Raw genomic sequence first — 27,559 nt, forward strand, 5'->3', positions numbered from 1 at the left:
TGCAGCAAGCGTTAATAAAAATGGCACTCAGCATTGCATCTAAAAAGCATTCTTTTGCCCATAACCTTTAAGACGCCTACACAATTTGTCTGATGCTCCTGAAGCAAGACCATATTCCTGAAATTCCTTGCTTTGTAGAGCTCTTTTGGGTACTAAGCTTTTTTTCGATTCTCTAAGATGCAATTTCAGTGAAGATGATGAGAGAGTCGTTACTATTTCACCCCCCCCCCTTCAACGTTAAAAAAGTCCCCTCTCTCTTACCTGCTGATGTCATGGATAAACGAAGAATAAAGAGTGAACATTTGATTTCGAAAAATGTTTTCATTTAGTGAATTTCAATTCTTTGCATTTCTATTTTTTGGTTTTTGACTACTCACATAAACGTAGCGTGAATACAGCTAAGCTTCTGCAATTAAACCGTAAAATCACGAAATCACCCCGAAGGGTCAGTGGCTTTTAGGTTTTACACTACCCACTACACCGCAAATCTGTGTTATAGGGCAAGTCTGCTAAAATACCGTCATAGCACGCTTTTTGGTGCAGTTCTTGACCATCTTCTCAAAAGACTGCTCATTTAATAAAAAAGGACAATGACTTATTTCCAAAGTGTTTTCATCAAATTAGACAAACATGATTCCAGTTGTACATGGAACGCACGAGGAAAAGTATAAATAAAAATCTATTGCATGAATTAACGGTTTAGCGGAATCAAGGTTATTAACATACCAATAAGAATTAAAAACAACAAGAAAGTGAGCGCGGTTGGACAGCCGTGCACTGACATTGTGCAGATGTAAGTAAAGTAAAAACGATAAGAAACGATAAGGAACGAAATTGAGGGTAAAACGTAGCTAATAGCTAATTACTGAAACGATGCAATGAAGGTTAGTCACAAAACTGTGTCGGAAACATAGGAAAAATTGTTATGGCAATAATGATGAGTTAAAAATGTATCGATATCGTGACAGATAAAAGCTGATTGTTGCATCATGGAAAAGGTCCTTCTGTATAAAAGAAAGTCTGCACCCGACCCAGGTTGCTGTAATAACTGCGCATGCGTGAGATCACATCGAGAGCTATCACACTTTTCATGACAATACCTTCAACATTGGACTTCGTAATCAACAAGAACATTTTTATGTAATTCTAACTACAGTTTCTTTTAATCGATCTTTTGCCTTAATGATGATGTACTTGAATACGTATGCCATTCTCATTTGACCATTTACAAGATGCCAACAGCGAATCAAAAAGAAAATGCTGTTCAGGGACGCCGGGAGTATGGCAGGACGAAGGGGGGCAAGCTTTTACAGAAGGCATGAGTATCTAAAGCTCTGATGTGTGAAATACGGAAATCTATGTGAACGTTGGGCACAAAGCATTATCTACTCGCAGAACCCTTAAGTTCTATTATATTGTGAGTTTCTGCCTCCTCTCCTGCCCCTTCTTCTGCCCCCTTTTCTGCCCCAATAGTCAAGGGCACAGGAGGCAGCTGCCATCTTTGCCCCCTTGTTCCAGCATCGCTGAGTCTGTCCCCACTTGAATTTGGTCGTTCCGGCGTCCACGATGGCTCATCAAATCGTAAAAATTAACATTTCCTTAACAAGCTGGTCACCATATGAAGGAGAAAGTCCCGTGAAAAATATCCAGTTAAGACTTCAACATTTTCTGCAACTTCGCTCCACAAAGTTCAAAGGAAGATTCTTGCATCAGATTCTGCCAGCATTTGTTTGTTACAAGGAACTCCTGCAGTGTATTCAGAATTTCATCGACTTCTTTGATCATTCTTGCCTCTGACGATTGGTCGCTATACAACTTAACTGCATAAACAATTAAGAGAAATGTAAGAGGATTGATGTGATCTAACATCCGGATGCAATCCTGAATGGGTAGCGGCAATCGTGCAGGAAGGAAAACGGACTGCCCAATGTTGTTTAATTTAGGAATATCACAAACACAGTTGGCGGAATTTTTAAGAATGAGCTTCAGCATTTCGATATCCAGTGTGTAAAGGCAATGGTACAATGCGGGGAGCTTTGTATGAATCCAGCTTGCAATTTTTGCCTCCTTCGAAAGACTTGCTCCAGAATCGATCAATATTTCGGTTGTTAACCGCAGCCCGTGTTTTATTGCATGATGTATTGCAGCCAGCCCACTGATATCCGTGGCATTAATGTCATACCCAAACTCGACAAAAAGCACAATTAACTGCTCGAAAATCCCGTCCACAAGAATTTTCTGCAAGCAGGATTCTTTAATACTATTGCCAAGAAACTGTTTTTCATTTTGCTGTTCAGACAAATGATCTCGGAGACTCTCTTTGCTCCATTTTGAATCCATGTCAATGTTAACATACTTGCAGGCACTTTTCCAAATCACTTTTTGCTGACAAATGTACGCAAAAATGGGAAAGTTGTTGTCTGCAAACTGATTCTCATTTACCAAAATGTTCTTGCATTTCGCAAAGTCGAGATCTGCTATGGCAGCTCGCAAAGACCTTTCAACTGGACCATGTTTCCCGAAACCCATTTTCCTCAAATGCACTCTCGTAGAACAGTAGACTTCGATTCCTTCAGTGACATTCATTGACTGCAACCTTACAAGTGAATCTGCATGTCATCCACTTCTGCGTGACCTTTTGTATCGTGACCCTTTGTATCGTTTGACGTACTTTCACTTATGCAAGCGTCCGCAGAATCAAACACGGTGACGATGCTGTCACTCTTTCTATAGAGTTCTAAAGTAATGACGTCACAAACATATTTTTTTAGAATTTTTTAATTTGGATCCCAAAATCTGAAAGAGCATCATGAAATACCTCTAAATTTGCAAAATCAGGCAAGTGTATTACGAAATGGCAGAGATATGGCCACATGTTTTTTGGTTCTCTCTCCATCAAACCTCTGTATTTTGGTCTCTGTTCATAATTTTAGCAAACTTCGTTAGCAAACTTCAAATCTTTCATTAGCCAGATCTCAACCGATTTTAGACATATTTGGCAAATTTTGCGTATTTGAAAGTATTTCATGGTGATCTTTTACGCTATGTGGTTAAAATTCAAAAATTCTAAAAAAAGTTTTTGATGACGTCACACTTTAGAACTCTTTATTTACGCATCGGAGATTTTGTCCATGCACGATTTTCCTGTTTTCTAGATCATTAGAGTCTCGGACGCTGTTGACCAATGCCGTAGAATGAAAGATTTATTTTTGGGAGGGGGGCACCCCTGTTTGAAAACAATAGGGAAAAAAAGGGAATGTTTATTGGAAACAAAAGAACTCTAAAATTTTTTTGGGGGGGGGGGGGGGTTAGATCTTTTCCAAAGAGCAATGATAATTATGGCCCTGCATTTAATGCTGTTATGGCATTGACTTTTTTTGAAACTATAAATTGTTCCCAAGACCACTAAATAACTGTTTTGCATGCCATTTTAGTGGCACCGTTGATTACTTGATAAAGTCCCTCCTCTGTTCTGTTAGCATGGAAAAAAAATTCAAAAACCTATTGCTTTTTCTTCTAAATTTTTATCTGAAGCTGGATATTTTAAATGTGTTCGCATAGATAAGAGTTTACTGGTTTCAAAATAAACACAAAATTCTTTCTCCCGTGCTAACTGGCTTGTCACTCTTCCAAAAAACTGTTTGCGGAAATTTTGCTGTCTCCAATAAAACCATATCAAGCTATGACGCAAATAGAATTGGCAACAATCCTTGTTTACGGTTAACATGAAGTTCCTTGTTTTCCTTTTCAACGAAACACTTGGTTCTTTCTTTTGTCTTGCTATCCTGAATGTGTGGGATGCGTTGATCGCATTGACCGCCAGCGTTTGGCCGTCAGACCTTAGAACATCATGATAACGTCGTGGCAACATTGCGTGGGATCAATTCATGTGTTTTCCGGGCTTTTACAATTTTAAACGTTTACTAACAACTAACTATGCTAATATACTAAATATGTATAACTACTACTTTAAAGACTCATTGCTAACAATGAGCCATTGCGGAACGCAAGCATCCCATAATGCATTTTTATACAGTCTAAAATCAATTTTGGTTAATCCGTATTGGTTTACTGCCATTGTTTGGATCGTCGCTACGCTCGCAAAGGCCCATTGTTAGCAATGAGTCTTCAAAGATTCTAAAAACAACATACATCTATATGGAAAAGCCGCTCGTTGTTGAGATGGAATTTTTCAACGGGGATTTTAAATTCAAAATTTATAGAACCTCAGCCTCAGCCTGTTCTTAAAATTATTCTTAACTTTTGACAAGTTATTCTTAACTTAAACAACAGAGTGTACTGTAGATAAAAGATAAAATTCTCTTACCTACTGATACACCGAAGAAAGAATAAATCTAAGTATAAGAGAAAGTAACTAATGTGCAGAGAGCAGAGAGGTAATGAGAAATGAATTAAGGGCAGAAAGAAGCCCGAAACCCCCACAAGCGGGAATGTACTTGGCCGTGGGTTTTGAATGACGTCACGATATGCTACATTGTCAAAGGTGTTTACTTGCTACACGACTTTTCGTAAACAAGTGTCTTTATGACATAAATGAATGAGGAAAATTTGTTGAAAAATTTGTCTCACTTCCTCACAAAATAATGCGCACTTTGAATTTGACAACCACCTTAAATTGTTCTTATCTCCTACCGATGGATAGCAGCCATGAGCAAAATGAGGCTGTAAGCTGCGACCAGTGACCAGTAGTACCCAGGGTATAGCGGCGCCAGCCACTAGGCTCTGGGTACAAAACAAAACTATTTAGACCACGCCCTTTTTAATTTTAGAAAACGCCCCTTTAAAAAACAAGAAATTCCAATTTCATGAATAGGAAACACCCACGACAAATTTTGGTTTACGTAAAGGCAGCTTTAAATCATAGGATTACATCAAAAAAAATTCGTTGCCAAAATATCACCCTTCCCTCAACATATACTCATCGAATTTAGACGAGATACCGAATTGATCCTGCTGAGAACTGGGAGGGGGACAACTCGTCCCAGTCTCCCCAGCCCCCCCCCCCGGGGGGGGGGCGCCGCTATTGGCTGTGACATGCGATCATAGTCGATATGATGCAATTGAAAAATAAATTTGCCTAAATGGTGTGGCTGACTTCGTCCTTCGTGATTCTTGACCTTCGGCTCTAGACGGCAACGGAACAAATTGTAAGCAGCAACCTGTAAGCAGCTATAAGAGCAATTAGCCCGGGGGTTGATCCATTAAAAGTGGAAAAGACTACGCTGCGAACGAAGAAGTGGGGGCGGGGGAGAGATGAAGCATTTCGTGAGAAAAAAGGAAGAGCTTTGCGTGCACGACTTACATGGAAGATAAGATGTCTAGTTATTATTGATAGATTGTATACCTTTTAAACACGGAGTCCGGAATACGGAATCAAGAAACCGGAATCAAGAAACCGGAATCCTATGTTGCTCGAAGAAATACGAGCTCGACAAGACAATACATGCATGATAACAACACAGAGTAACAACGTGTTTGCTTTACAGCAATTTAATCTAATAGTAATGGCTACCTTTGATACATGGATTACAGTATCGTAGATTTCTTTCAATCAGTGCTCTGTGTAGACTAAGTTTTGATTTGTTTGGGTAAATAATTTCTACTTCGCAATTCGAAGACAATCCATCTTTAATTTTAAGTTTAGATTTTTGTACTGTTCGTTCCAGGGAGCCGTTACCCCCAGCTAAATAATTTTACAGACCCTGTTTATTCCCCTTTTTTTACCTATAATTCCACAGGCACGTAGACCTTGCAGGTTCTCTAAGTCATCGAAAGCTTTGCGCAAGGGCCGTCACTAGGTATTGTGCGGGAGGGGGGGGGAGGGGGTGGCGTCACTCAGATCCCATTTGCTTGCAATGTGGGTGAGCCATCATTTATTTGCCTTTATTTCACAAAGCTGACAATTTGCCGACGAAAAAATGTTTAAACTCCTAGATGGCAAAAAACTCCTTGATTTTACAGCTTTTTTAAAAGGGGGTGTTTAAAAGCCCCCTGAGATCCCACAAGAATACCTCTATCCAAGCATAATTGAAGATTATAAAATAGGCGATGATTATAAAATAGGCGATGACTGTCTAAATGTTCTAATTTCTATTTTCATTGCAAGAAGATTCCATGTATTCTCTCAACCATTGAATCGTTTATCTGCAACTTGAAACTACAATTCGTTGAGCTTCACGTTCCGTTTTGCAGAAATACTAATTTCAAAGACGGTAAATTTTGTCATTATTTCATCATCAAATAGTTCGTTTTCTAAATACAAGATTCACTCAAGAACATATCTAAAATTATTAGTATTAGTAGTAGAACCAATTAGTAGAACCCCCCCCCCCCCTCTTTAGCAAAGCAGCAGTGTACCTCCTCCCATTTTGCTTTTGATGTTTTATAGTGGAATGAGGTGTGTTTCATGAAAATATTATACTCATTATAAAAGAGTTTCGTTTGTGATATATACAAAAGTGATTTATTCTTACTCAGGCAAAAATGTATTGAAATTAACCAATGCGCTGGTTTGCATTCGCTAGATTTGCACTGACAGAGAGGCTCAAAGGCAGCAACATATATAACAACAGCGATTCTGAAAATAACTTATTCCAAACTAAAGAGAGCACGTGAAACTATGTACAATAAAAACTCGGGTCATAGCCGAGAAAATTGCACGAAGATTCCCAATAACCTTCCCGATAACCGATATCGATGATTTTGAAATGATCGACCGTTTCATAGCCTTTAATGGAGGCAAAGCTCGAGCTTCGTCCGCCATCTTGAACCAATTTGCGCTGCTTCAGGATTTCGCCGAGTTGCAGCAAGGCGAAAACTGTTCACACGATTTTCTCTGTGCGCAATTTGATTTGTCAACCATTGGTGATCGAGTGGCTGAAGTTTTACCTGTGTCAAATGCCTCTAAATGGACAAAGTGTAACATCCTAAACTCATATCTCAGTGGTTAACGTAGGTAGCTACGAATGCGGTGACCACTATAAGGAGATTCCGGCATCTTTCTGTTCGGGAGATGAAATCATGCCCGTCTTCCAGACGTGCACTAGCCCCCGTTTCAGGGTCATTGCACATGCGCACTATCGTTTGAAGCCCTGACGGGAAGTTCAAGAGCTGTGTGGTCCCAGACAGAACAGTTGTGCGAATACGGTTACTTTTGCGCATGTGTTATGACTCTGCAACACTGATTGGTTTAAGAGGGCATTGTTTCGAAACAAAGGTTTCGTCTCCCGAAAAAAAGAACGCTATTTCAGCCATTAACAGCAGCATAATATCAGACAAGAAGCCTCCGTCTTCGGGTCACAGTAAGGCATCAGTCGAGCTGTGCGTTTTTGGATCGGAAAGAATTCTTAAACTTGACGTACATCATTTTTAATTTTGAGTGGATGGTTGATGGTCAAGTTTTCTAAACATGTTACCTTGTTTAATCTCTCAATAGTTTCCTAGCATTTCTAGTCATTAAAATATGGCGCAAGTACAAAACCACCAAATGCGCCTCCGAGGTCTCGTTAAAGAGTCATAACGTTACAAAAGTACAGAATTCACATTAAAATCTTTGTATCATATCATTATAAATCATTTCCCAATTCTTTGACATATTTTCTCAAGTTGCATTACCATTTTTACCTTTTCTTTACTTCAGATAGAAAATTTTTTCGAGATTCTAAAATCACTTACCTCTTGCGTAGTATTGGAAAAACCCATTGGTGAAAATACTGCAATACTGCTGTTTTGGTGATAAAACCATAGAAACAATGAAAAGAGAGATAAAAAGAAAAACCGTAAGCAACTCTAGTGGCAAAATGCAATTATTATTGCATATGAAAACACAAGGACGTGTTTAAACAAGTGCCAACGCAAAAAAATTTCTCAATAAACTTTTTAAAAAGCATTTTTATTCAAATAAATATAAAATTTTGCACATTAGTTGAATACTTGCATTTCCAGCGAGATATTATCATTTTGAAAGACTTGAAATTTTGCGTAAGGACATCACGCAACTAACAGGCGAGTTTGACAGACAGCAAATTGGGGCACATTGAAAAGCGAAATGTATTAAAGTGGAATGTTTCCATGCTTTTTCCACGGGTTTGAAAGCTTCTTCGTCTCCAGTAATTCTAAATCGTCAATAATAATTTTGCGCGTGTCTCGTGGAGCAATAATTTCATCGACGTAGCCTAAAAAAAGATTCCCCGAATTAAAATCAAGAAATATTCACGAAACCATTTTATGATGAAAGTCCCTTTATTCTTGTAGTACTTGGAGCTAATTACAATCTTTTAAAAAAACCTAGATATGATGAAACAGTCCCATTTTTCATCTAATCTTTAAAGGTTAAACTTTTCGTATCTTGTTAACCCAGGAAGCCAGAAAAGGAGACAGTCATATATACCAAAAGAGTCTTTGGTACACTGGACTTGCTACAAATCACTATTTACTAAATAGAGGGAGAGACATGTAGCAAGTCCATTGGTACCCTAAAATTTGAAGATAGCCCAGGAAAGCGGTAATATTTCACAGGGATGTACATATCGTCCGATTTTCTACAGTGTAAACTTGCTGAAATTTATATCAAAATCCGGGTCGAAAATAGCGTGAGAGGAAAAATGGCACGTTTGATTTGTTCCTCGTTTTTTTAAAATTCTGCGACGGCTTAGCTCCTCCTCAAATGGAGAGTCTAAGAGAGAAGACTTTTCACTCTTTATATCTACACAAGTCGGGCTCCTTTATTTTGGTGCAGACAGATTCCAAATAATTAAATGAAAAGACGATTCTGCTTGCCAAATGACTTTAAATTTGTTTTCACTTTACATTTTGGCGCACCCTGGATTCTTCAGTTAATGTTGACCAATAGCCAAATTACATTAAATTTGGGAATTCTCTTCTCAGAAATTCATTAAAGTGCCTCTTTTGTTTATGAAAAGACTAAAATAACGTACTGAATGAGATCAAAACCCTCCTAGGCAAAAACCTAAGGGCTACATTTTCTTTGGGCATCCTGTAAACACTATGGCCATAAAAACGAACTTGCATACTGTGTGACGTAATCATGTACCAAGTGTGTGTGTCGAACAGACAGAATGACAGAAACAGAAAACTCACCACGTGCTGCCGCCGGGAATGGGTTGGCAAATCTTTCTGTATAATCCTTCTCATAAGATTCTGTTGAAAATAAAATGAAACAATAACGAAAGTGCGCTCTTCCGCACGATAAACAAAATGCTTTCGTATAACCACAAAGCATTTAAGCAAAATTCTCTGTACAGCGCTATGCATTAGCAACAATCTGAAAAACGTTGCTTCTATTTCCAAACTGATGAATCTTTTTTAAAAAAACGAACATATAGATACCTGAATCATATAGATACCTTCTTGTACTGATAAACATTTTTGTTAGATATCTTAATATTTATATGCGCGAAGTTACTTTTACATCAAATTGAATAAGAAATGACAACAATGAGGATAGAAAACGTATTTGCTTAATTTGTCTGACGCTTATAAAGATGAATATGAATCTAAGTGTTCTTTAATGGGAATTGTTGGATTTCTGAATTGCCAAAGCTTAAAACGATAACTTTGTCTGCTAGGTACGCCCACCCAGAAATTATCTCCATTAATTAACACAGACGAAGATGCGTTTTCGATAGCCTGACAGTGTGGACAATTTCAAATCTGTGGTGCCACGTGGCTAGAGAAAAAATACACTTTGAATATTTTCAAGGGTTTCTAACTTCAAACAAGTGGAATCAAGATGTCATAGACTAGCTCTTAAACGTTTAATGTAAGACGTCCTAAAATAGCATCTAATTATCAGAGATATCATTTATTAGAGATATATTAATTATCAATTATTAGAGATATAAATATCGAATTGTGGAACTTGATTCTGTTTCGCAGCCCCTTCTTTTAAATGAATGATAGCAATGTGACAATCGACGCATCGTTTTGAGGTATGAAACCGGTTGAAAATCAATTGCCATGATTACAAACCAGGCGTGATTGGCGATGAAAGAATTTTTCTTGGAATATCTAAGGAATATGGTGATATATTGTGCAAAAATAATAACAGATGGAAGAAGTAGAAACTGGTCAAATTAGGAAAAAGTTGCCTTTTTGGCATTTCCTACCTATATTGTCTTTTCCTCGATACAAAATTGAAACAGCACCCTTCGAAAAGAAACGAAAATACATTAGAGCATGAAGATTCACAAATCAATGTTTCAGGTTTCTTGTTTCAAATAAAAAGATTACAAAAAGAATGTAAAATTATAAAGTTTAAGAGGCGGCGCTTTGAATATTATGGGGGGGGGGGGGGTATTGAGAATGCTTCATTGCAATTATAAGCTGTTTTCACTCTTGAAGCCCAGCGGCAGGCAGGGAAAAATTCAATCATAGGGTTATTGCTAATCGCATAAATTATGCTGAGTTTTTATTGCATTTTCAGGGCTTTGTAGAAAATTAGAGATTTCGGAAAGGATCGCAGGTCGTGTCTCGCTCTATCAGCAGGAGTATCATTCTTATCAGGCTTAAGGCCTCAGAAAGCCTTTGCCGTCTCTATCCATCAGGGGAGTCCTCTTAATTGAGCCATCTTGAAAAAGATGCTAAAATCTAACTTTACTGTGTTTTCACTAACGACTTTGTTATTGTCCGGTTTTACCACTTTTTGTTATAATAATTATCCTGGGTTATAAGTAAGCACAAGATTGAATACCCTTTTTTAACATACCTTAGCACCCATGACAGCCACCTCGGCCGTTGGCCAAGCGTAATTTGTATCACCTCTGAGATGCTTTGAACTCATGACGTCATAAGCTCCTCCGTAGGCCTATATGGAATAATGCCAGAATTTGAATATATATCAGGACTAAATTTAAAGCGAATTGTATAATAGTAAAAGTAAACATTGTGTCTTCGTGAGCAAATAGCTTTCAGCAAATGTGAACGATTTATTATGTACCATATTAATTTATCTGTAAAAACAAAACTGCTATTAATTGATTTAATCAAAAATGAACTTTCAGTGTTACATCTGTTAATGACATTATCAATTAACAGTCGCAATTAACCTTAATTTTGGTCCACACGTTCATAAATATTTCGATTCAGTTTTTGTTAAATATCCGATGTTTTATAGTCTGCGGAGATTCGGGTGAAAAGTCTACTTCAATCTTTGTTTCTGCTCATTTGCATCATTTGAAAAGAAACTTCATCTATACTTAAAGACTTTGATTACCATGTCTCAAATCTGGTGCTCATGAAAAGAAATATTCACCTTTCTTGTTATGAAAGTTATTTTTGGGACAGTTGCTTCGGCATATGCGTATAAAAGCTTAGCACCATGACGAATGATCCCATAATGCTCTTGGTTTATTCCTAGAAAATGAATTGAAAAATGAATGTTAAGCGGAAGTAAGCTATGATTTTGTGAATACTGCTAGCAGCAAAAATAAACCAAAAATAGGAAACTATGCTCTTGAAATTGCAAGGAAAAAGAACACTATGAAACATACATTTAATGAAGTTGTTCTCAAGTGTCACTTTTGTAAATTTGAATTAGAGTGACGTTCCATGCGTATATGTCTGTATTTTAGAGAACCTGTCATATTGGTATCTATACATTATCAACAATGCCAATAAAGCTATTTACACTGCACTAAATTTAGCACTGAAATCCAAAAGAGTACATGCGGGTAGAAATTGATAAGCAAAGAGTCTAGCCTGCATCCTGGAATAAAGAATTTAAGATCAGGTCCGGCCAGTTTCACCTCTCAAAATTTTTAAACAATCTTATTTTTGACTGATTGTTCAACTGTATGTGCAAAATTCGATTAAACGTGGAACCGTATTTACCTGGCAGAAATCCTGGGACATCGACAAAAGTGACGATTGGAATATTGAATGCATCAAGGAATCGAACGAATCTTGCGGCTTTAACAGAAGCATCAATATCAAGGCAACCTGGGAAAGAGAAAATGGCGACACTGAATCAAATTGAAATGCAGGCATCATATCACAATGAGATTCACTGGACATTACTGCTAAAACCTCTTAATCAAGACAAATCAAGTACTCAAATGTTACTTTAACTTCACACATAGGGCTGCGTTGCTTTACCAAAAAATCTTGTGTTAAATGAAGGATAACATTGTACATAATGGAAGGATCTGATCAACACAATCAGATTCTTGATACAGAAACGCTGTATATAACTGTTACAACTTGTGCAGGGTACAAGAGCTCTTTAAGCTATCAAGTGATTCCATTGAGGTTCATCTTAGTGCCTGATTTCTGTTGACTAAATATTTTTATCTTTATCTTTAATATCAAAATTTTGCATTATAAAATTTTAAATGCTGTTAGTAAGTTTTTAACAGCTATATTTTTCTGACTATGATATATTGTTTGGGCTTCCATAATTCATCAGACAAAGAAGCATTTTTTAATTTACACGAAATTTCTTCTTAAATCGAACTCTCGGATTTTCTGTCTTTAACCCTCTTCTTCAAACGACGTAATTAAAAAATAAGCAGGACACAGATTTAACGGACATTCTTCTATAAATCCTTTATGAAATAGCCTTTTGATTAAGACATAGGCAGGAGGCGTTCCACGAAAACAAAAAAAGAACATGTTTATCCGAAAATTTTGCAGCAAAGAGTCTTATCTATAGGTGTATAGAACATGCAAGATTGATGATCAACAAAAAATGTCAAGATTGAAACCTGCAGCTTCAAGTGGTTGATTGCCAACGACTCCCACAGTACGCCCATTCAGTCTACAAAAACCAATCATGATATTCTTTGCAAAGTTTGGCATCACCTCGAAAAATTCTCGCTCATCTGCAATCTGAAAAAAGACGAATTTTGTAAAATGCAGAAATTACCAGAAGCTGTTTAACAATAATCAAAGTTCAAGGCAGAAAGACAAAAATTAAGGTTTTCTTGATGATAAGCAAAAATCATGCAACTGTTCATTGATTATTCAATTCATTACAAAAACTGTCAGAGGTTTTAGCGTTGCTAAAATATATTTTGGCGTCATAAAATATAACGATTTTCTGGTCAGACAAAAATAGACCAAAGATGAAAATGCCACTCCGCAAAATGAACCATAAAATTATCTGTTCTCCAGCAAATAAACACCAGTGGTTGGATCACTTGAAACATCAAGATGTCAGATGAATTAAAATAAACTCCCAATAAATTCATCACGTCAAAATATCTTTTCAAGCTGGCAGTGTTAACCATCTTTGATTAAACAAATTCAAAATGATAAAACTAATATCACTTTGGCTTGAAAAAAAACAGATTAAAAGAGCAAAAAATAATTGGATTCGATGTCCGCACGGTTGAACGGTTACTCAATATAAATTTAATCTTCTTTAAAAGAGCTGAATCGTCAATTCTTCCAATTTAACATGCATTATTCATATGGAATTTTTAATATCAGTATCAAATAAACATTTTTCATTAAGCAATCTCTTTTACGGTTCAGTTCAATTTTGAATATCCCTTCTTTTGGTGCTTCAACAGAAATGTTCTTATGAATGCTCCTTCCCCTGTTTGACAGACTTTTTAATCTGGATATCACAATCAACATGGTTGCAAAAGGAAGCATAAGAACTTTGCCAAAATTTTTTCTAAAGCGATTTGTCCAAAAATGTCACTTCATACGCTCAAGGCAATTCTTATCGTATTCAAATTGTTTTCTTTATCTGAAGTTGGCACAATCTCTAGCTATACTTAAGCCGATTAAAGCCAGCCATTATCTTTAAATTACCATTGCCAAAAATATAATAAATCAAATATAACCGATGTTGTATATGTATTCTCTGCAAAGGTCACAAGCAAAATTGGACGATAAAATTCTGAGAACTTTTGCTAGAAAGTTTGTTAAATTGAGGAGTATTTTATTTCGTTTGGAATTGAGTTCTATATTTGGCAACATCTATATAAAACGGTATTATATCCATATATTTTGTAACTCAAATCCATTATATGTAGCTCCGCTGTTTTAAATTGGGAGTTTATCAATTTATATGGGTTTTCAATTATAGAAAATATTTTGTTCATATAAAGGTGAATTTAAACCGTTCTAGTGAGAAGTTATTGTTTTATTCTTTATTAAAAGTTGTTCAAAAGTTGATTGATAATAATCATGAACTATTCTCATTGCCCCGTCATGACTTTGATTTTATTCGTTTACTATTTTTCCTATGGCAAAACATCCAAATAAGAGGAAAATAACAAAAATAATAACAATAAGAGGAAAATAACCTTTTTATTTAAAATATTTTTCTTATATATAAAGCAATCCTGGCTAGAGCGTTTACCTTTTCCTCGGCTCCTTTACAAAAATTTTTACCATGTTCTTAAAACCAAAGCTGATGGTCCAAGGTTACTCCTAATAATTTAAAATTCTCACTTTTTTACAGTGAAACCATTTCTTTAAATTTTAGATTCTTCTACTTGAATCGATTGGCTTCAAAAATTAAAAGTGTGCTTTTATCACCGTTGAGCGCCATAAAATGTTCACAAAACCATTTAGCAAGTATAGCTACTTCTGATTCTTAAAGTCGTCAGTTATTTCATTGATATCAGTACGTGATAAACAAATATGCATAGTTGCACTGATCGCTTTTTTCAAATGAAGAAAAGTGTCGCTTATGTAAATACTGAAAAGCAATGCGCCTAAGATTGATCCTTGAGGGACTCCCTGCTTTGTTTCCATCCGATCACTAAAATCTGGAAATATTATTACTCGTTGTACTCTTCTATCTAGAAAACTATAAAACTATATATAAATTCCATTACATTGTCGCTGGAGCCATAAGTTTTCGATTTGGCTAGAAGAAGTTTATTAGTTAGATAATCAAATCCTTTTGATTAGTCCAAAATCACTACACCAGCAACATCCTTCTCATCCAGACATTTTCAGGTATTCAATAAGGGGTAATAAAGTATGATCTGTGCTATAGACTTTTTGCGAATCAATAAAGGAAGGGGAACAGTTTAACATTGATGTAGTTGTAAAATAGATAAAAATTGAGAGCCAAAAAACACTAAATCACCTACTGCATAAATAACATCTCTCATGTCGTATGCTTTTTTTGAATCCAATGGTACAATATGGTCTAAATGTGTGCACAGTCGATCCCTAGAAGACACATCAATATTCTATAATAAGAACACAAACAGGAGTTTCTTCTTTTATAGAAAGCTGATATCTAGGGAAAATGGGCAACACTTGATCATATGATATGATTTTACTTCTTATCCACAAATTCCTATCAGCTTTAAAAGAAATATGATATAAATTAACGGCTGTAGACTTTACAAAAGAGTTGAAAATTAAGAGTAATTATTGCATACATTGTAATAGAGTAAGCTAGATGGGGATAAACTCCTTTAGTTTATTTTTGAACACTGAAATTTTAGAACTGTTTCTTATTTTTCGAATCATGGACAATAAGACTGTTAAACAATGCGGTTCCAACTAAATTCAGTACATTAAAACTAGCTAGTGTACGATTCCATTTGGATCAACGTGTTCGTACACAATAAAATCGAACCCAAAAAGGAAACACCCGCTTTTAAGCGCGCTTTAACTAGCACAGAAAGCAGACACAGGCTGGAGAATGAACTGCGGAGGCTTTTGAGAGCAATCAACAAAGCAGCTAAATTGATTTAACAGCATAAAGACAAAAAGAACAAACGCCAACAGCATAAAGACAGAATAAATACATGAAACCGGAAGAAATACGAAGAGGTTTACAAACAGCTTTTAGATAAATAGTAGTTAAACATCGGGATTAAGTTGATAATAGGCTATATAGGCTATAAGTTGATAATAGGATAAAAGAACTACGCTCCTGGAAAAAGTCTATATACCAAGAAGGCTCAATAGAAATATGGATTGATCTGATGTAACCGAGCCTCAATACAAGACCTTTCGGTACATTGATTGCTATATCTCATTTAACCGTTTCTTAGGATCTTAGGGAGAAATAGATATGTTATTGGCTACTATTACGCAATCACTAGAAATTTCCAAAATTATAACCAAATCTGTGACATGAAACTTCACTTCATGTATGTCCACATGTTTAGGCGAATATCTTATCTGTTTAGGCTAATTCTAAACAGATACTCAATCAAAGTCTAGATGTGGTTAACAACGTCGATTTTAACAAAGTTAGAGACAAGACCAAAACAATTAAGCATGAAACTTTCATCAAAGATCAACAGAAGATCGATGCATGGACTGAAAATTCAAACTTGACACAAGGTGCTGGTACTTCCATGTCTCTAGGCCAAATGATAGCTGATTGCTTTATAAAATTGTATTCTTCTGCAATGTAACAAATTAATCAACAAACGTTTTTCTTTTTAATGGCTTTAGTCCAATGTAAATTGAAATATTCTAAGATTGTCAATGGTAAAGTAGACACAATATCTCTCAGCTGTATCTTTTAGAAACCTGATCGGCCAAAACAATCCATAGGAACAAGAGCTGACGTATTGAATGCCACAACACCCTCCTGGAAAATCCCGCGGAGCTCAAAGGGTACTGTCGTATTCAACCTGGCATTGGATATTCTACAAATTCTTTTACTTCATAGGGACATCATCCAAGTGAAACAATGCTTCTATCAGCCTAAACAAAAACATTCCTTGACAAGCACCAATACCCGATCTTTTGATTTCTTCTAAGGACGTTCTATAAAACTCAAAAAGCGAATCTGGACACAGGCATTCACCGTCCTCATCAATCGATGGTAAAAGAACACCTCCCATCAACCGACATGTACTGATCATTGTTTCTATAACCTCAGTATTCAAGCTTGAGTTACTATATGACTTCATGGCAATTATAATCAGAACAAAGGAGAGTGGGTTAAATTTATCAATTTCCTTTAGGCATGCTTGCACCAATACAGGAATATTTTTTGGCAGGTACAGACAATTGTCAATCTTTTTATCTAACTGTTGGTATTTCAAAATCTCATTACCAGACTTCTCGAACACAAGCTTTGTCATTTTTACATCCAAAGTGTAAAGGCAATGGTACAACGCTGGAAGCTTTGTATGAATCCAGCTAGAAATTTTTGCCTCCTTCGAAAGACTTGCTCCAGAATCGATCAAGATTTCTGTTGTTATCCGCAGCCCGTGTTTTATTGCATAATGTATTGCAGCTAGCCCACTGATATCCGTGGCATTAACATCATACCCAAACTCGATGAACAGCAAAATAAACTTTTCAAAAATCCCATCCACAAGAATTCTCTCTTTGCTCCATTTTGAATCCATATCAATGTTTACATGCTCGCAGGCTTTTTTCCAAATTGCTTTTTGCTGACAAATGTACACAAAAATTGGAAAGTTATTCTCTCCAACATGGCTCCTATTCGATAAAATATCAGTACACTTGATGTAGTCCAGGCCAGAAACAGCTTGTTTTATGCGACTCACAAATGTGTCCAACATCACAATCTACATGTTTAATGGGTATGCCAAATACCAAATAATACACTTATCCATGAATGATTTCAGAAAAAATGCCGCAGCTAGTTGTCGATTTTTTATAGTAGATAGGAAAAGACCGGGAACAACTGACGCTCAAGTTATTAAGTACACAAGGGCATTTGTACTGAAACGCCCATGGTTGGCTAACCGAGAACCGGATACTGCGGCCAACCCGGCCGTTTTCCTGTTTTCTAATGACCTGTATTTGCTAATGTGAAAACGAAAGCTCTAATTAGGTGGAATTTGTATCGTTCCAATGACCACTTGTGTTTGCATAATAGCTATAATCGAGTTCATCTGTGAAACAGAAAGTGGCGATAAAAAATAAAAGCCTGAATCACAGACAGGTCCGGTTTCTGCCGGGCTTAAGTGTGAGAGTCCAGTCGCAGTTTGGAATGGCTTTGCAAACAAAGCCAGTTATGGCGGTTCGAACAGGCTGAAAGAGTAAATTCAATTGAAAGAGGGAGGAGGAGAGAGCGTAGATAAGGGAAATTAAGGGAAAAAATAGCCGAGGAAATTGGTGTGGTCTTTAATTACTTGCAACTGGTACTGGTCAAATTTTGTCGTTCTCATAAGGAAGTAACTGTTCTAGTTCGAACTTTCTGCTAAATTTAAGAAAAAACCATTTCATAAGTCATAAGTATTCAATTTCATCAAATTCATTTTCTTTTAAGGCATTGAGTCATGGTAAATAGGCCTTCTCTATAGGGGATAATTTGGTTTCGGCGTGATCGTTGCTGTTTCATGTGATATTGTCATCCAATGTTGACAACTTGCTATTGATGGGAATTATTTTGCTAATCAGTACGAGGTGAGTTCATGTGACCAGTTCAAGGTCAACCAATAGCATCGCAGTCATGAAAATTGTGACTCAGCGGATTTTGGCACTTTGGGTATACCCAATCCATTTTATTATGACTCAATGCCTTTAAAATTTATGTTATTGTGATAGTTGATTGTTATCGAATTCATCTTTTTCAATATTTGCAAAAGAAGTTAAAAACCAAGTTCGGCATATTTTTGCCTGTCACGTGCCAAGATCGGGATTGCCTATTTTTTGCATTCCTATTTAAAGATTAAATAAGTTGAGAAAGTATTCTTCTTGACAAAAAGTTGCTGTGCGAGTTGCGATTATTTGGATAATGGCTACTCATAGCCCATGTAGGAATAACAGAGGCAAAAAAGCAGGATTTCTGAAAACTCTTCAAAGACTTTAGTTTAAGATAGTGAGATGGATGAAACATTAACAAAGTGTGATGGTTTGATGCCAGAGAGCGAATACTCGCAACAAGAGAGGCATTTCTGTTGAAAAGTGTGTTGCTGTCCATGCACACTGTTAAAAAATTACATCACAAGCTAAGAAAAACGACCATACGAGACGTGACCTGACCTTATAAGGATACTCGCCTGAACATGTTTCAGCGAGACAAAACAAAATTTTGCAATTCTGATCCTTCTCTGCTGATAAGAATGCCCCTTTCATGATCCTTCTCTGGCTTTCAAAAATTATTTCAGTAGCATGTTCAAAATGAGTTGAAATTTAAAACCGACTGACGAAAATCATACAAAACCAATTCTAGCTGAGTCCAAACGTTCATCTAAGAAAATATTGCATTATGGGAAGAAAATAGAAAACGAATAAACTTCATACCTTGGGTCATCACACTTCCGAATCGGGGGAGGGTCCTTGTTTGAAAGGGGAAGATAGTCGAAAAAGTCACGAATGCTACAAAAAAGAAAAGATACCATAATGAACACGAGCGTATTAGGGATGAAAATCACTCAATGATGCACTGCAAATAATTGAAGAAAAGGCATAAGAAAGCTTTTTCTACATGTTTTTCATATACGAGTCATGTTGAACCATTGTGGTAAATGGAGGCATGCTATACATTTCTAGATTGGTAGATAATTCGGATTGCACATCAAACTCGATTATAAAAGTAATGCGACTGTTAAATATTCATATGAAAAAAAACACACCCCTTCCCCATAATTACCACCCAATAATACTGTTTTACCTATTCCTCAAGATCTGAATACAGTATTTTTCAAAGTATTTAAACACACCTTTTGTACTAATAAATTGCAAGATTACACGAAAGATGGTAACTATGTTATTGTTTCCTTGTCGTTTGAAGACACTCCTTAAAGCAAAAACCTCGCGTAACTACCAAAAACTGATGGGAAGCTTAAATCCAGAGACGGATTGAAAAATATCTTGAAAGATTGAATAGTGAGTATTATTGGCTCTTTGGTTTAGCCAATCTGTGACCATAAACAGATTTTTGCCACCAATCTTTTGAAGAAAAATAACAGGGGGCAAAAGAAAATAGGCAAAACTCTTAGAGTGCTGTTCATGGTGAAATAAATTCTTGCTGAAACTACAACCACCACAAAATTCTAAATATTATCTACGGCTAGGAAACGTGATTTTTTGAGAAGGAAAATTATATGACAAGGTAATCAAGAGATCTTCAGAATATTACAAACAATCGAAACAATATTTTGCAAAGGTCTACAGTATTATATCAAATACTTAATGTATTTACTGTATTACAATATTGCAATTTTGTAAAGATGTGGTAAGAATACTTACGAGGAAATTGCTTCGACATCATTATCGAAAGCACCTGAAGCAACACCTGTTGGAAATATTCGCAAGGTATAATATTTGATAAATTCGTGGCGATAGAGCTTTGAAAATTTCTTGAGGATGCAAATATTAGATCTTTTCTTACCAGTTAGAAATACCATGTAAAAGTAAATTATCATTGGCAAGACAATATTTCGAAGGCGCTGACAAGGTTTGATAAGTCGATTGACAGTATATTAAGCCTTATAAAATAATCAAAAGAGTTAATTTACAACTTGATAGTTTGGAAAAACCGTCTGTTTGAAGTTAACCTCACTGGGACGATTAATCTAAAATGTCGTGTAAAAAAGCCATTCCCGCCGAACATTAGGGGGAAAATAAAGAACTGAACATTGCAATATTTAAATAACGATAAATTGCCTTTACAGATAGTTTCAATGATATGATGGGTAAAGACGAAAAAAACATTGTCTACATATTCTTTATCGTTGTCTTCTTATACTGTAGAAAAAAAATCTCTTGAATAACGATTTGGGCGTAAAAAGGCATGGGGAACACTAAGAATGAACGAGGTGGAAACATTATTCTAAGATTAAACAGAAAAAAATATTTGTTTAGACTTTGTATAAATCAGGAATGTACAAATCACTGCAGCATTATATATGGCAGAACAAAACTGGGATGGTTTTCAAGACTTGTTGTGAAGCACTAAATTTTGTGACGTCATAATGGTACGAATAATGCACAGATCGTCCATACATCTTTGCTTTGATAGCCCGTTATGGGAATGTACGATGGAGTCATCTGACAATAATTGCATACTTAAATACTTGATAATATCCTATTCGCAATGGTAATTATAATAGGGCTACTACATTTCAGAGACCTTTGGAAAAGGGCAAAACGTATCCAATTTTAATTGAAAAATTCATCTCATATGGCACTTTGCCTTAAATTTCTCAGACTTATTTCTCAATACTGCCTTCAAAATCCACTTGCTCATGAACGACTAAACCCTGTGCACAAGACCCCAACAAGAAAGTACTTCCATGGAAGACACTAAAATTCGATTTTTGATGAAAGTTTAAACCAGAAACACTTTGTCTTCAATCGACAGAAACATGATAATCAATGTCGTCAGCGTTTTGTACGTCGATGAATAATGAGCAAAAAATGGAATAATTAAATAACAACTTTGGGCACGAATGAGAGATACGTACGACGTTTTGAGCATAACTCTTCAAAATTGTATTAATTTTTGCTCAATATGACAGAAGCATGGTATGGAAGTCGATAACAACAAGAAACGAGACAAAAACAGAAACTGGCAACATTCGAAGAATTACAGTATTCTGTATTATTCAACTATTTATAAAACGTTCCTGCTCCTCTTTCAATAATGGTTAAAAGGACTGAAATGACAAAAAGGATTTGCATTCAAAATCAACATACCAGATTTGGAGGTCTGCACTTTGGATCCACCAAGCTCCTCCTGAGTAACATCTTCTCCTGTGACGGTCTACAGAATTCACAATTTAGGCATTAAAAGAAATCGAATAAAATTGTATGAGAGCACATAGCCTATATAATAAGCCGGAGGATGCATATTCTTGAGAAATAATGACAACTGAGGTATTCTTTACCGTTATCTTGAGGTATTCTTCAGGGCGTTTTCTTGCGTGGATATTGCACAATAGTTCTAACATCAATATTCATTATATTACAAAATGCTATCTTTTTAAAATGCTATCTGGAGATCCTCCATATTTCAATCAAGTTAATTTCAATGCAACAAACATATATCTAAGATCTCTCAACGGAAATAGCAATGGAGAAGCGACTGTCATCATTGAAATGCCAAGGCAACACTTAACAATGTAACGATAAAATTTAAGTCAAGTATACATGTGAAAGAGCTAAACCTACCTTGACAACCTCTGGACCAGTAATAAAAAGATATGATGTATCCTGGAAATATAAAACAAGTCTTAAATAGATTACAAGAGACTGAGAGTTTAGAGCTAAAGGAATACAAACGGATAGAATGGCATATTTGCTCAAAAGCAAATAAAGCCAAGTATATCTGCTGGGATATTTCTAATGGTGAAAACAACTCCCTTAAAAATCATGAAACCGATTTTTAACAAAGTAGACCAAAAAATAGTGACTCACCTTAACCATGAATGTAAAGTCAGTGATGGCTGGAGAATATACTGCACCGCCAGCACATGGCCCCATGATGAGTGATATCTGAGGAACAACTCCAGAAGCCAATGTATTTCTCTAAAATTTCAAGATTTCAAATGATTCTAAAATAACCTGAAGCAGAACTTTGTAAGAGATTTATCAATATTCCACAAAATATGTCAATGTCTTTGACAATGTGAAGAATTAAAAAATTCTACTGCTCTTAAATCTACCATTGGCTTTCAGCAACTTCCACTTTTTGTGAACATCTGTTTACCTATTCAGATTTCTTTGTTTCTTCGGCCAAATAGCCTCATATAACATTCTGTTGGCCTTGCCCACTGCAGTATGAAAAGCTTCCTTTTCATGGAATAACCTTTGAGCAGGCCCTTGGTGACTTGGAAATTGGAAGACTAATCAAAAGCCCAATCTGGCTTTAAATAGACCTGTTAACACAGCAAGTGGCCTTGACATATAATCACCTTATCTGGTCATTTAGCCTGGTCATTTATCAGGTCTGAAAATTTTCAATATTATACCTGGAAAATGTGGGCGTAACCAGCTAAGGACTCGATGCCTTCTTGAATTCTTGCACCACCTGAGTCATTCAGACCAATGACAGGAGCTCCAACTGTAATTGCCTTGTCCATTATCTTTAAAGAAATGAAGTAAATTGATATATAATTAATGATAACTTTTCGATAAATGAAGGTGATTCTAAAATTGAGGTGATTTTTTTATAACATAAACATATACTGTTCTGGAAAATTCAGTTCACAATTATTTACACTGTCACTTACAAATTCATATTTCTTAGCTGTTCCTTTGAACTGTATGAAGACAATGTTACTTTGGGTCTACAAGGTTGACTACAACGTAAGTTGTTACAGTTTCAAAGATGCATGGGTCAATGGAAACAGGTTTTGAATTTAATTGAATTTAACCAAGGGTTAATCAGTATTCCAAGTGTGAGGCCAGGGAAATGTGTTTCCTATATCACTAGGTTTTATAGATTTATCTATTTTAATGTTGAAATTAAAAAGGAAGGGTCTTGCTTTTAAAAAGTTTTATGAAAGGGAAGTTTTAGAATAATCTTTTTGGAGCAGTGCATAATCATTTTTCACATTTGAATGGAAAAAAATAAGATAGAGGAGAGAAATAAATGCAACATAGTTTAGCAATAATGTATGAACTTCAACAGAAGAACTTGGTCTACTAAAGATAAAAGATATAGCAATTCTATAAAGTTGGGGTATCATTTTCTAAAATTAGATTGTAAAAGTTTTAATGGAAATAGAAGAACATTTTCAACTTCAGTATTTTGCAGAAATTGTAGCAACCTTTTATCATATTCAAAGAAATCAAAATATGGAAATACTGCACTTATTTCATATGAGTCACAACTTTTGAGATTGAAATGCGGGGAGTTTCAGTGAATTTCAGTAAAACCTAGTGCATTTTAAAAGCCTAGTGGCAAGGTGAGCAACCAGCCACAGAAACATTGCAATGCTTAAGCAAAGTTCCATATTGTTGATTGCAGGGGAACATAGAAGGCAAGGATTAACTGAGTGCAGGATGTAAACACCATTTAAATGGTAATAGTGTTTTAAAAATCATGATTTAATATTTGTTTACTCTGTGTAACTCTGTCAAAGCAGCAAAATATTTTGCAATAAGTAGTTTAATTAATTGAATAAATTATTACATATTTTGATACCCCCAACAAATAAGTGGTCAATGGGACACATATTATCATTTACTAAAGAGAAAAAGAACTGAATCAAATTTCAAATTTTTAATTTTTTTGACATAAAAGTATTTGGCCGGCCGGAGGTTAAAAATGGCTGCTTTATACCTTGCAGATCTTCTGTGCATGTACCATTGACAAGCTGCCACCAAATACTGTGAAATCCTACAAACAAAAGGTTATTTCTCTAATGAACTTACTGTGTATTGTTTTCTTATAGACATGATTGCCATTAAATATACTTGAGGGATACTAAGAAGTTTATGAGCCCATTTAAAAAACTGTTGATAACCTACCAAATTTGAATATTGCAGCATTTCTTTGTTTTGACAGACAAAAAAACAAGGAAATATTGTAGTATTTCTCTGTATTGCAGTATATTGCTACTTCAAATGACTATGATAACTCAAAATTTGTCATTCTGTTTAGGCAAGCAAGATGATTTTCAGCCATATAATCAACCACTTTTAATACTTTTTGTATTTTATGACAGGTCCCATGTTGATCTTTCTTCGCATTCCCTTCTTCTTTTTTCTCTCCTCTCTTTCTTTGTCATTCTTTTCTATCTCACCTTTTTTTGTATCCTCCTCTTCCCCCTCTCATTCTATTTTCTCCTCTTCTCTCCTATCTGTTTGTTTTCTTCCTGTTTCTTTCGCTTTTCCTTCCTTTCCAATGACCGAGCTTCTTGCTAATATATACATTGTAATTAAAGTTTATAAACAAATATGATTTGTGAGACATTCCTTGATAGCACTTAATTTCATGGAAATCTCTTCCCAGAAAATTAGATGAAATACAAAACCAGTGCCATTACTAAGTGGTCCAGTTTGTTTCAATAATTTCCACTGCTCTACTATTTTCCTGAGATAGATCGCAGCATCTAATAGATCTGAAAACCTCATTGAAATGTTAAAAAAACCAATTTTTTCTTCCATGAAAAGTTTCTTGATTGCCATCTTTCATTGACAATATAATTCTCATATTTTAAATTATGAAACTCTACACTAAAAAGACATAACATGTAGGAAACAGACAGGTTGTATACCTGACTAAACACAAATGTTGTCCTGCCATTTATTTTTCCATAACCTGTAACAACACTGTCTCCAATATACTAAAAGAAAAAAAATAAAATTTACATATTAATTCACTGGTATTCCATACCTCAATAAAGATTTAAAAGTAATAGGAAATTAATGAAAATTTTGCAAGGTTCCGTAATTACAGGTTTTGCATTCTTCAGTTATTATAATTATGCTTTGTTAGATACTTAATTGATTCTGTTGCCTGTTTATGTCACATACATGTGATGTGTTTGTTGGTTGCACTGTTCTGTTTGAGTTCCCTTTCTGGGAACGTGCTTCACTGTAATTTTGTTATATCGTATTTGCAGTGGTTTTTTTCCGTTTTAATATTATGGTATCTGTTTTAGAATAATCAAATAATTTTGCTGCTAATGTTTTGATTATTAGAGTGGACATCCAACCAAAGGGTTCTTTATTACGTCATTCTGAATGTGGTCTAAGTCATAAACATGAAGTAAAGGCAGCAAATTCCTCACCAAAACATACAATGAAAACACAAATTAGTAGGTAAGACATATAAAGACATATAAGTTTCGATGATGATTTTTCAATATTCAAAAACTTGATTTGTTTCAAGAACTGAACAACAACCAATCAGCCTTTAATTACAAACCTTCTGGTTTTCCATTCCAAAGTCAGTGCAGTTGTGCTCCATAAACATGTCATATTCAACAAATGATCCAGGATCCAACAGCAAGCTAATTCTTTCCCTTGCTGTAAGCTTTCCCTGATATGCAAATCAAACATAAACTCGTTATAATAAAACTAATTGTTGTGTTGTGAGAGGCGACATGTTTCAGAATATAGATTTCTCAATAGAATGCTTTAGCAGAGACAATGAAAACTTTCTATTGTGATTTTTACTGCTTTAATCAGGCTTTAGTTTTTAAAATGGATTTCGCAGTAGCTAGTCATCAAAACAAGCCTTTCATGGACAAGAGAATGCCAACAGCTATAACAATATTTTACTTTTTGGTGCTGTGTGTCAATCCTCCGTTGGCCGCCTCCTAGCTTCGCCTGCTCTCTCTTCTGCTCTACATAGTCTGCTATGGTCAGAGCAACATCTGAACTAATCCTCGCAGTACATAATTTTCCAGCAGTACTGCCGAGTATTTTAAGACTGATATTCTTTGAAGGACAGGTAACAGAGAACTTGCCAAGGCTCCGTAGCATTGCAGCCATTTTGAATGTTAATGGTGGTGTGGCTGATGCAGCCTCGATACAATGTTTTGGGCCGCTCTTAGGGTCCCGAATAAGCGGGGGGGATTAGGTTGGAAAATTTCTCAAAATTCAATAAACAGGGAGGGCGTAGAAATAAGTGGGGGGAGGTGTAATATATCCGACAGCAATAGAGCACGGGCTGCACTACTCAGACAAGTTGAAGGAAATTTTGACACATATGAAAATTAGACAAGTGGTTGCTAATTCAGCGCAGTGAAGCACACTTCTCACTAAAGCTTACTATCAAAGATCTGCTAGAATAGGCTACTAATCTTAAAACTGTTGAGAATGAAAGATGCTCATTCCTTATTTGGGTAAACTCAACCTCAGTTGTTCACACTTTTTAAAGGGCTCTCCAAGAAAAATTGAAAACTTAATAAGCAGGGGGTCCTAATAAGAGCAGGGGGCGGAGATTTCTTTGAAAAATATAAGTGAGGGTGGGGTGCTTATTCGGGACCTAAGAATATTCTAGTGTTAGCGTAGGGTGGCCTGGGGCTGTTTAGGAATCAGGAAATTGGGAGGCGTGGGTGAAAAATAAAGGGAAAGGGTTCAGTTTAAAATCACAATATTCTTGCTGCCTTGAGGGACATTGTATTTTTCTGATGTGGTTGTCATTTCGATATGAAACAAATAATCCCTAAAATTTTTTGGGAAGTTTAATGATTCAGAAATGTTCAAGTTATCCAATAAATTTAGGATGCAAACTATGAGACTTTGTAATAAAGATTTTAATGCATGGCTACTTGAAACAGGTTCTGCTTAGGGGTAGCCCATCTTAGAAGAATGAAATATGAAGTTTATGCAATAAGAAAAGTTAACGGTCTGACAAAGAATACTGAGCAGCAAGATATTTACATGACAACAGAATAAATACAACTCTATCCATCCAGGATTTTTAGTTTCAGTTTATAGGCTTGCATCTCTCCAGATTTTATTTAGCGAATAAAAATCATTGAAACCTAATTTATGCTAACCTTAAAATGAACATGAAATTGGCTCCACTATTGGTCCAGTGATTGTGTTCTTTGTGTAATGGCAATGGAATGTTCAAGATATTATCCACTCCTTTGTACTGTCCTCTCAATGTTGTAAAATTAAATCGCAAGTACAGTCAATGGATGGAAATGGTCATCATTCTTTGGAAGCAAACAACAATGTTGGGCACTGAAGAATGGCT

The 27,559-nt window shown here is 35.7% G+C and overlaps 1 protein-coding gene across 1 annotated transcript; it reads right to left on the reverse strand.

The window, feature by feature from the left end:
- Positions 1 to 595: 595 nt before the first annotated feature.
- LOC135684849 (propionyl-CoA carboxylase beta chain, mitochondrial) lies at positions 596 to 26,375 on the reverse strand. Its single transcript, XM_065200532.2, has 18 exons — positions 26,131 to 26,375; positions 25,775 to 25,888; positions 25,122 to 25,190; positions 24,185 to 24,241; positions 22,869 to 22,982; positions 22,315 to 22,425; positions 22,069 to 22,110; positions 21,595 to 21,661; positions 20,146 to 20,191; positions 19,198 to 19,272; positions 15,096 to 15,177; positions 12,744 to 12,867; positions 11,872 to 11,979; positions 11,294 to 11,394; positions 10,748 to 10,846; positions 10,149 to 10,188; positions 9,121 to 9,180; positions 596 to 8,195 (listed from the first exon to the last, which is right to left on the reverse strand). The coding sequence occupies exons 1-18, from the start codon at positions 26,341 to 26,343 to the stop codon at positions 8,074 to 8,076; spliced, it is 1,644 nt and encodes a 547-aa protein (XP_065056604.1). The 5' UTR covers positions 26,344 to 26,375; the 3' UTR covers positions 596 to 8,073.
- Positions 26,376 to 27,559: the final 1,184 nt, after the last annotated feature.

Source organism: Rhopilema esculentum, chromosome 21 (genome assembly GCF_057945365.1).
Source record: "Rhopilema esculentum isolate cy_ngs chromosome 21, ASM5794536v1, whole genome shotgun sequence".
NCBI lineage: Eukaryota > Metazoa > Cnidaria > Scyphozoa > Rhizostomeae > Rhizostomatidae > Rhopilema > Rhopilema esculentum.

What these genes read in the sequence shown, in the direction of transcription:
- LOC135684849 (XM_065200532.2), bottom strand. Translation starts at nt 26,343, where the DNA reads ATGGCTGCAATGCTACGGAGCCTTGGCAAGTTCTCTGTTACCTGTCCT. An exon ending in CAACATTTGTGTTTAGTCAG is followed by an intron (nt 24,242 to 25,121) that starts GTATACAACCTG and finishes TTTTGTTTGTAG; the next exon opens with GATTTCACAGTATTTGGTGG. An exon ending in GATGTCGAAGCAATTTCCTC is followed by an intron (nt 19,273 to 20,145) that starts GTAAGTATTCTT and finishes TCTTTTTTGTAG; the next exon opens with CATTCGTGACTTTTTCGACT.